Below are 11,148 nucleotides of genomic sequence, written 5' to 3'. Positions count from 1 at the left end.
GGCAAGAGGTGGAAGGTCTATGCAGAGAGGTAGAAGTAGAAGTTTCAATTTCAGAGGAAGAGGCAGGTTTGATGGAAATTGTAGAGGTGGAGGTGTCTCAGATCAAAGGCAAGCTGGACAAAGGCAGCAGTGTTCTGATATTAATACATGGCAAAGAGGCAGAGGAAGTACAAGACCATTTGGAAGGTTCTCAAGGGGACAAAGACAATTTGGTGGACAGAGGTTCAATAGAGGAGGATTGCAAAATATCCAATGCTTCAATTGCAAGAGATATGGGCACACTCAAGCACACTGTTGGTCTTTAAACAGAAACTTTGAGAAAGGTTCAAGCTCTAATTCTCAGGATGATGCTAGTGACTATGGGAGCTTATTTTTGGTACATGGTGGTGATGATAAGGTTCTCTCTTTTCTTTGGTTATTGGATAGTGGTTGTTCAAATCACATGACTGGGAATAAGAATTTATTCTATAGTCTTGATGAGTCAGTAAAGCATATGGTGAAGCTTGGCAATAATAGAGATGTTGAGGTGCAAGGAAAAGGTTCAGTACTAGTCTTGATGCAAGGAGGTATTAAAAAACTCATACATAATGTGAAGTATGTTCCTCAGCTAGCCCATAACTTGTTAAGCATTGGTCAGTTGACAATCTGTGGCTATGAGATTGTATTTAAGGAGCATTGGTGCAGAATTTTAAACAGTTCAGGTGAATCAGTTTTGTTACTTCATAAAAACAGGAATAATTTATATCCTGTGGAATTCTCTTCAGATTGTGAACAGGTGAATTTGGTTAGCAAAAAGGAGAATGATTCTCTGCTATGGCATCAGAGATATGGGCATTTGAATTTTCAGGGGCTGCAGGTTCTTTCTCAGCAGGAATTGGTGATGGGTCTACCTCAAATACAAGTTATTAAGAACTATGAAGATTGTGTATATGGGAAGCTTACAAGGTTGCCTTTTAATTCAGGAAAATCATGGAGAGCTAGGAGGAAATTGCATTTGGTACATACAGATGTATGTGGACCAATGCAGACTGAAGCAATAAATGGAGGCAGATGTTTTCTTTTGTTTATTGATGACTTCACAAGAATGTGTTGGGTTTACATTTTAAAATTCAAACATGAGGTGTTCAGTTGTTTTAAAAAATTCATGACTTATGTGGAGAGACAATCTGGATGCAAGTTGAAAATTCTCAGATCTGACAGAGGTGGAGAATTTATGTCTGGTGACTGTTTACTTATTATCAATTTCAACATCGAAGTTATTCCACGGGATTGGAACTGTGTAGCTGATAATTTGGCTCTCATGGAAGATCCTGCTATGATATTTCACTGTTTTATCACGAAAGAGACCTCCCTAGATGGCTTATGGATGTGGTTAAGCACAGTTGTTTCTCTTTCTTGTAATTCCTTTGCTATATAACTATGTTCTCTTCTTTCTTAACCTTTTCTATTTGTTATGGCTCTTTTTATGTCTTAGTTGTTTTCTTTGTTTGTTCTTCTTTTAATAAATTTAGCTACTTAGTAGTTCTTTTTTAAATAAAAAAATTAAAAATTAAAAATTACAGTCATCCACAGACAATGCTTTCTCTTTTTAAAAAAAGTAAAAATGTTATTAAACTCTCATGTAGATGCAGATATATATATCAAAAAGCAATGAAACCTAGTCCCTTCCCTGAAATAGTTCATCAAAAAAAGAATCACACTCAATACCATTTTACTTTAAAAGGGTACTATAAAGAACCCGCAGAGCCCACAAGCTCAAGCATTGCTTGTGATAAACAACAAATGGGAGCCCTGGATATGAAGCAAAGGTAGTGGGTTCACAAGAACTTTATTCCATTTCTGTTACCTTTCTAGCCCTATAAATTCTTGTCCAAGTTGCTATTACTTTCTCCACCATCACTTGTGAACTAAACAGTCCAGTAAGTAACACAAGCAATAGCAATATATATTCTAAAGAGATGGCCGGCATTTTGGAGCAGCAGCCAAAGCCACAGCTGGCATCGCCATTGGACAGCACCACTGTCATGAAGCCAATAACGCAGCAGCCAAACACGGAGCTCATCAAGGAAGATCACCAGCCCTTCTTGTCGTCAGACAGCACTGTCATGAAGCAGAAGTCTCCCCAGCAAAAGATGGAATTGATCAAGGGAGAACGCCACTTATTCTCCCTCGTCTGATGATAGCACGGTGATGAAGCAGATAACGGCGACACATGCGCCGGATGGCCGTGAGGTGGATGTTATGCCAATTCTGCATATTGTTGAAGACATCATGCAACGAGCTACCCCTTCTTTAATATTGGTATGAATGATAAATAATAATCATACGATTAATAGTTCAATGTTCTTTATCTCAAAATCTCGTTTCTTCTGATGCAGATGCCACAAACTCAACTGGAGCTGGTTGAGCAAACTACCCATCGTGCTGCAGTTGTTTCTATGCTTGAAGCTGTCGCATACACTGTTCATAGAATGTCAAGCGAGGTAATCAATCAAATCTAGCAATATATATTCTTATAAAAAAAAAAAAGGTTCATTTGATATATAATTAAAACAGATAAACTACAAATGCTCAATTGGGGGAGATGCGCATGCAACAACACTGGCTCTGTTACAATCTTTGTCAAGCTACACTTGGGATGCCAAACTTGTCCTTGTCCTGGCAGCCTTCGCCATGAGGTACGGCGAGTTCTGGCTCACCACTCAACTCCACACTGTGAATCCTCTGGCCAAACCATTGGCACAGCTTAAGCAGCTCCCAAACATACTGGAACAGACTAATATCCTGAAGCCAAGGTTTGATGCCATTAATAATCTTATAAAGGCAATGCTTGATGTTGCCAAATGCATTGTTGAGTTCAGAGAGCTGCCCTCTGAGTACATATCTTATGATGCACCGGACATGGCCATGGCCTTGGCTCATATCCCAATTGCTGTTTATTGGACCATCAGAGGGGCCATTGCATGTACCTCTCAGATTGTTGGCCTCATTGGTCTTGGCCGTGAGTAAGTTGTTCTAACTTCTAACATCAAACATTTTAATTGATTTTTTTAATTATATTACATAAGTATATATACAGTTTAATTGGGTCGTCATCTTACATGGCTCATTTTTAACTAAAATATTAGAAGAATGTGACTAGCTGAGACATATCTATTTAGTTCATCCTCTTAAAATTTCATAATTGATCAGGATTATATGTTCATACATACCAGAATTTATGGAACATATGGAAACTCTCTTACTCTAATAATCTAAAAATTACTTTAATGATCAGGTACATTAGCTCCACTACTGAGGCATGGGAGCTCTCAAGTTTGGCTCACAAAATCAACAACATTTACGGCCACTTAATTAAGCAATTGACCATGTGTCAACAACAAATTGGTCAGTCAGTGAATCTCAACATTTATGCACAGTGCATTTACTTGGATTAATCATGAAATTATTCATGTTCACCATTTTTACAGGTGAGAAGAAGCATATGGAGGCCTACCAGACACTAGTGAGACTATTTGAAACTATTCACCTTGACAACATGAAGATCCTCAGGGCACTCATGCACTCAAAGGATGACCTGCCTATCATGGACGGCGTCGCCAAGAAAAGAGTCAGCGTCGAAGTACTAAGAAGAAAGATAGTCATGTTATTCATTTCCGATCTCGATATCACCCATGAAGAACTTTTCGTTTTGATTCAAATATACAATGATACACACCAAGGAAGGGTTGAGAGACACTATGATATAGTATGGCTTCCTATCATTGATCGTCATGTTCCTTGGCTACATGCTAGAGAAGAGAGCTTCAATAGCTTGACATCATCAATGCCATGGTACTCGTTGGTGCATCCTTCATTGTTGGATAAGGCGGTTGTGCAGTACATAAGGAATGTGTGGCATTTTAACAAGAAGCCAATGTTGGTGGTGTTGGATCCACAGGGGAAGGTGGTGTGCCCCAATGCAATGCATATGATGTGGATTTGGGGTAGTATAGCCTACCCTTTCACTAGCAACAGGGAGGAGGCTCTATGGAAGGAAGAGATTTGGAGGCTTGAATTATTAGTCGATGAAATTGATCCTACTATTCTTCAATGGGTATGCATATAATTATATATTCTTATAATTAACATTCTTGTGCTTTTTATTTCTAAACTATATGTATATGTGTATTATAATAGGTGACTGAAGGAAGGCATGTGTGTCTCTATGGAGGAGATAACATAGACTGGATAAGAAGGTTCACTACAACAATGAGACGCATCACTCAAGAAGCAAAAGATCCCATTGGAGATGGTCTACGTAGGCAGGAGCAACCCTAAAGAGAAGGTCAAGAAAAGCAATGTCAGTCATAGCAGATGAGAAACTGAGTGGGTATTGGCAAGAGCTGGCCATGATATGGTTCTTTTGGATACGTCTGGAGAGCATGTGGTATTCCAAGATGCAGCATGGCCGCACAGTTGAGGATGATCATATAATGCAAGAAGTGATGCAGATGCTGAGTTTTGATAGTAGTGAAGAAGGCTGGGCTATCATCAGCAGGGGTTCGGTGGAGGTCCTAAAGTCACAGGGAAAGAAGCTGTTGGATTGTCTGATGAAGTATGATAGTTGGAAGGGCAACGTGGAGCAAGTGGGGTTCATTCCGGCGCTGGAGATAGCACTGCTGCCCTACCAGACTCATGAGCATTGCAGCAAGCTTATACTTCCGGGTGACACAGGCATGATTGGAGAAAAGGTGGCTTGTGCTGAGTGTAAGAAACCCATGGAGAAGTATGTTCTTTATCGCTGCTGCACTGATTGAGTATTGGTGTGTGTGATTTGAAGTGCTTTGCTGTTCAATGAAGATGATGCCAAGAATATTGGGTTTTTTTTTTTCTTTTTTTGGTGATTGTCTTGTGAGATATATATATATATATATATATATATATATATAAATACATGGTTGTTGTTGTTTGGATTATATAAAGAAATAAAGGATTAAATATTGCATTGTTGATATCATGTCTTCTTTTTATCAGATTATGCAAGAAAACTTCTATTTAAATATCAACCTTGCGTTTTTAAAAAAGAACCTCAGGGGCTGTTTTATTGAATAGAAGTAAAGAAAACAAAAATACAAGGAGAAAAACTGATAAAAAACAAGACAAACATTAAAATTTAAAACCAGAATCGATGAACGATTTCATAACCCAACGAGGGAGGTCGCGACCAAAAAGAAACAAGTTAAGGTTAGAGGAGTTGGCTCCATGGGCGGCAAGAGTGACTGCGGGAATCATCCAAGTAGAGGGAATACAATGAACTTTAGGAAAAATTTAAATCGCGAGAAGAGATCGAATATGGGTAAAGCGAGAGTGAATCTCCACTGGGTGAGCAGGATCGGGATGATCGAGCATAGAGATAGTTTCATTGAATTGATGAAGATGTGCTTGATGTTCGTGAAATTATCCAGGACGGATCAAGTGCAATAGCAAGGGCAGAGATCTCATCAACAGCAGAATTAGAGTGAACCAAAGTGCAGCAACCTGCAAGAGACACAACATAATTAGAGTTTGATAGGAAAAAACCTGCAGAACTTACCGAAGAAGCCGGATTGAGATTGGAATGAGAGAACAAGAACAGCTCGTCAGCAATGGTGAAGTTGTGCAGGATGAGATTTTGTCCGGCAAGGCCACGGTGACAAGTGGTGTATTCCTGAACATGGGAAAGAGCTCGACAGACAATGACAGGAATGTTAATAGGAGTATCTCGAAATATGGCATCACAGCGGGATTTCCAAATGAACCAAGCGACAGCGGCAATGACAGAGATGCAATGCATAGAGAAATTCCCATTAGTGAGCCAGGAGCCCTCAGCAAACCCATTAGGGAAATAAATACTAGCATTAAGCTTCAAGCAGAGGAAGTTCCAAACCTGTTTAGTAAGACTGCATTGACAAAAAAGGTGCTCGATTGTTTCGGGGAATAAGCCACACAAAATACAAGGGTTATCATGGCCCAATCTCAATTGAAATAAGAAATTAGAAGTAGAGAGACGCCCATGAAATAAGAGCCAAAGGAAATGTTTAGCCCGAGGGGCAATAAACAGTTTCCAAAGGACATGCCAACCAGACCAAGATTCAGACAGAATATCAGAATGATTTAAATGCTTATAGACAAAGTGGCGACAATCTTGTGTCGTTTAGTGGAGGGGTTCCAAACCCGAGTGATTGCAGGAATTGGAATCAATAATCTTTGGAGGAGAGATCATGAAAATTAAAGTTACGCCAAAAAACATGAAATAACTGAGGCTCATTCCAGCGATCACCACCGATGAAATCGAAATAGCAAGAGAATCAATATCAAGTATCAACATTAAGAAAGGTAGGCTTGAGGGGCAATGGGGGATCTCAAAGCACCAAGGGTCCCATAAAAAGATGTTATGTCCGGATTAATAGAGTTAATACGACAATTAGGCTTAATTCGAGTAGCAATCCTCGTGAGGTAGCGAAAAAACCAGGAGCACTTGGAAGGGGGATTGTTTCTCCAAAAATTAAAATCACCATATTTAAACCGCAAAATGTCCACCCAAATAGCATCACCATTGTTAAGAAAATTAAAAAAGTGTTTAGCCATCAGAGAATATTTAGCAAGAGAAAGATTTCTAATACCAATACCCCCCTCAGCCTTACTATCAGTGACAGTGTTCCAATTCAAGTTATGAATGCCCTTTCCATTGCTGCTTCTACACCAAAAAAATTTTCGCACAACTCTGGATATCTCAGAGACAATGAAGTCAGGAATGGGATATACTGAAAGGGTATAGATGGGGATAGAAAGAATAGTAGTATTAATCAGAGTGGTTTTAGCTGCTTGAGAGAGGTTGTAGTTGCTCCATCTAGAGCAAAGGTGACGAATCCTATCAACCAAGGGATTAAAGGAGGAAGCAGCAAGACGCTTAGGGGAAATTAAAAATACCAAGGTATTTAAAAAGGAAAGGAAGCTTGAGTGAGATTGAGAATAGAGCGGATCACGGGAAGAAACATGTTTGTTACACCGGAGTTGGAAAGAAAATTTGAGATTTGAGTGCGATTGGGACGTTGACCGAAATGTGATTATACAACTCTAAACACCTGGGTTGATATTCCTAGCGACTTTCCTAGAGGCATTAGTTATAAGAATTAAATCATCAGCAAACATAAGGTGGTTGAAATTATGATTATGATTCGGGAAAAAAACCAGGGATCAAGCCAGAAGTGAGACCGTGGTTGAGATTGGTGGTTAGGATCTGGGAAACCAGGATAAATAGGTAAGAAGAAATAGGGTCCCCACGAGCGGACACCCCGGGACGAGGGGAACCAGGGGGAAGGATTGCCATTAATAAGAAGAGAGAAGGAGCAAGAGTGAAGGCAAGCCGAAATCCAAGAAATCCATAGTGCAGGAAAATTCATGCGGGCAAAAAGCAAAGAAGTGCATTCCAATTACATGATCGTAGGGCTTTCTCAATGTCAAGTTTGATAAGCATCCTGGGGGGGTTTTTGATATCAGATTCTAAAGTATGGGCTATCTCTTGCACAACAATAATGTTATCGAAAGAGCAACGATTGGAAACAAATCCAGCCTGCTCTCGACCGATTAAGCTAGGAGAACAAAGTCTGCATTCGATTCAGCTAAAAGTTTGGAAATAATTTTTGAAATTAATATTGCAAAGAGATATGGGTCTAAAATCAGAAACACAAAGGGGGCGATCTTTTTTAGGAATGAGAGTGATGAAAGTTTTACCCCAAGACGGAGGGAGAATGGATCTTTCAAAAAAACAGCGAACAACCATGAACAAATGATCCCCGATAATGGGCCAAAAACTACGATAAAACTCAGCGCTGAAACCATCAGGACCAGGAGACTTACCAGTGGGAAGATCAAGAAGAGTGAGATATACTTCCTCCTTGGTAACCTCCCGGACTAGAGAGCGAGCGATTGAATCAGTGAGGCGAGGGAAATTGACCGGAAGAAGATCGATTAAGATGTCGTTATCAGTGGTGGGGGCTGACCAAAGGTTTTTGTAGAAGTCCAAAAAAGCACCTTCAATACTAGAGTGATTTTGACAGCGGGAGCCACTAGCATCGATAACCTGAGAGATGAAATTAGTGTGAGCGCGAATGCGAGTAGAGGCATGGAAAAAACTGGTGTTCCGGTCGCCATCTTTGATCCAAAGCATGCGGGCACGTTGAGCCCATTTAATACTACATTGACTCTGCAAAGAAGCGAAATTAGCATATTCTTGCACTAGGAGAGATTGGGATATAGAATTGAAATCAGAATTCTCAAGTTTACTAATGGTGATTTCACTGGACATAAGGTCCGTCTCAAGCGAATTGACACCCGATCTATGCCAGTTGGAGAGTTGATAGCGAGCGCGAGAGAGGAGATGCGAGAAAGCTTGTAAGGGATTCCCATGGGGATGAGCGGTTCAAGCATCACAAAAGCGACATCATGGCAACCTACAAAAATTCAACCAATTAATATCGAGCGAAAAAAATTCTAGAAGTACTGGGTAGGGAGCGGGGAAGAGGAGAGAAAAAGAGGCGAGTGATCAGAGAAAGACCGGGGAAGATGATTAAGAGAGTTAGAAGCAAAGGAATTGGCCCAATCAAGGTTAAACAGACATCTATCAAGTCGGCCCGATGACGAGCAAGACCCATCCGATTGTTACACCAAGTAAAATGAGGGCGGAGAAATTACAGTCAATCAGGTTATTAAGCTCAATAAAATTTCTAAAAAATCTAGCTTTACGATCATAGTAAGCAAATGTGCCACCTTTATGCTCGAACCTGTGGAGAATAGTGTTAAAGTCTCCCAGGATGAGCCAGGGGATATGTAAAGCGGAAAGTTTCGAAAGCTTACTCCACAAACAACATTGTTTACGAAAAGCGTAAAGAGTTATAGATAGCGAAAATAAGAAAGGTTTTTAGAGGAGTTAATAGTAATAATGAGATGGAGGCGCGTTTAGACACGGAGATAGGGGTGACAACCCCATCGATTTAAAGCCAAGGACAATAATGCCGCCCGAGAGAAACCATCGGAAGAATGGCGGCCCAATCCCGATTTTTGGGAAGTTTCTGCAGAAGCGAAAAAGGCGATCGATGTTAGCTCTGGTTTCAACAAGACAAACAACAGTTGGTTTGTGAGAGCGCATAAGACGGAAGACACGAGTGGAGGTATCACGCGCAGAAATACCCCTGCAATTCCAGCAAATGATTTTAGTTGTATTCATGGAGAAACAAGATAAATAAGGAGGGAAGAGAAAGACTCCCTAGGAGTAGTGTTCGATTTCTCCAGGGTTCCACTCTCCCTTCTTGGGAGACGAGGCTGGGAATGTTAGACCCTTTCCGAACAAGAGAATCACGTCTGGCCTCGGTTTGGTATTGAGCTAAAGTCATATCATCATCCGGACTATCAAGAAGGATCTCTTCCTCCGACATCTCATCGTCATCATCTTCATCAGAGAAATCCTCATCCCGAGCAGTCATCCGCTTCCATGCCCTCCACCTCAAGAGCAGCGGAAATTTTCTCGACTAGATCTGAATGAGAACAAGGGTTTGGATGGGAAGAGGAGGTGAAAGGAGGCTGGAGAGAGGACCGAAGAGTGGGAGGTGGGGAGGTCTGACGCCTTGGAATGAAGCGCTCTGTTTTTTCTGGGGGAGGGTGAAAGGAGGTGATTTGAGTGGTCAAGTTGGGCGGTGAGGGCTTTGGAAGCAAGTATGGTCCCGTCTTGGGACTTGGTCATGCTGGGCGGAGAGACTTTGGAAGTAAGCAAGGTCTCATCTTGGGACTCGGAGAGGGGAGTGGGAGCGAAAAATCGAGGGGAGATAGCAGGCGTTCTCGAACCGAGGGGATCAATGGGTGTAGAGATGCAGGAAAGCAATTTGTCTCCACTGTAGGATTGATGTGAGTAGTGGGGGGCCGCCCACTAAGAGTGAAGGATCTACCGCCACGTAGGCTGCGAGGAGCGGATCCTCGGGGGACGACAATCTCGGGACTCGGATCGGCTGCAACACCGTTGGTCGTGCGAATGGAGCGAGCGCCACCGCCCACGACCCAGCGAGTGTTACCACTGGCGAGAAACCAAGAGCCAAGGGCCATAATCAGTATCAGAATTCTTGTCGTCCAGAAAAGCCGACGGGGGAGCGTCCGGAGAGGGTCGAGTCATCCATTTGTTGATCCTCGACTCCCGATACCAAACTAGATCCGAGTTCAGCTTTGCACACCTGGGCGAGACGGATTAGGTCTAGCGAGCACGGGAGTCGCGGAAGAATTACGGAGTTGGTCCCATGACCGATCAAACCACGGGGAATAGCAAAAGGTAGGTAGGCGCTCATACAAAAGCGATGACAAAGACTCGATGGTGATCGTCGCCTATCAAAAAAACCTCTCTCGAGAGGTTTGGGCGGATCAACATCAACACGAGATCTCGAGCAAATTTGGATCGGGTAAGAGCAGTGTAAATTCATCAACTTTAAGAAGGGTCCCAAAGCGATTAGCAATGGCTTTCAAGGTCTCTCCTTCCCGAACTCAACGGGAAGGTTGTGAAGTTGTATCCAAATAGGCTGCAGAGGAAAGCTTAGCAAATGTGGGCTCGAAGAACGGCTTCCACGGCGAGAGTTGCAAGATAATTCCGTTGACCGACCAAGGTCCATCAAGAAGAAGGCTTTGCATTGCTTTTACATGAAGAACAACGAATAAGAAGGAAGCCATTGGGAAGATCGGATATAGAAATTTCACCGAAGGAACTCCATTTAGCAAGAAGATCGAGCTTTGACTTGGCGAAAGGGGGGACTTGTTTGAAGAGCTTCCATAAAGAGCATCTTTGGAACTTCAAGCAGAGCTACGTTGAAAAGAATCACCATCAAGTTTGATGAAAAGTGAAGTGTTTTCTTTGAGTTTGGAGAATATGGGGATTATGCAAGGGGGAATTATGCGAAGGTTGACGAAGGGAAGAGGCGACTTGAGCCCAAGACTTGGGTTCTTGCCAGGGGAAGGAGGAGGGACAGAATGTCGGTCCCCGCTTGCCATAGCGAGGGAGGCGACTAAGAGAGAAGCAGTCGGTGAGGCGAGGCCGGGAAGAGAGAGGGCAGTCGGGTGCATGTGCCTCCAATGAATGTTGATCCAACCTTG

At 42.1% G+C, this 11,148-nt stretch overlaps 1 protein-coding gene across 1 annotated transcript; it reads left to right on the top strand.

The window, feature by feature from the left end:
* The first annotated feature begins 1,958 nt into the window (after nucleotides 1–1,958).
* On the top strand, nucleotides 1,959–4,320 carry LOC120270259 (protein SIEVE ELEMENT OCCLUSION B-like). The gene is made up of 7 exons (XM_039277277.1): nucleotides 1,959–2,089; nucleotides 2,148–2,301; nucleotides 2,379–2,483; nucleotides 2,557–3,005; nucleotides 3,278–3,387; nucleotides 3,471–4,096; nucleotides 4,180–4,320. The coding sequence occupies exons 1-7, from the start codon at nucleotides 1,959–1,961 to the stop codon at nucleotides 4,318–4,320; spliced, it is 1,716 nt and encodes a 571-aa protein (XP_039133211.1).
* The last annotated feature ends 6,828 nt before the right edge of the window (nucleotides 4,321–11,148 follow it).

The sequence above is a fragment of the Dioscorea cayenensis genome, chromosome 10 (assembly GCF_009730915.1).
Source record: "Dioscorea cayenensis subsp. rotundata cultivar TDr96_F1 chromosome 10, TDr96_F1_v2_PseudoChromosome.rev07_lg8_w22 25.fasta, whole genome shotgun sequence".
In the NCBI taxonomy this organism is placed as follows: domain Eukaryota; kingdom Viridiplantae; phylum Streptophyta; class Magnoliopsida; order Dioscoreales; family Dioscoreaceae; genus Dioscorea; species Dioscorea cayenensis.
This window is presented reverse-complemented; position numbering and strand designations above follow the sequence as displayed.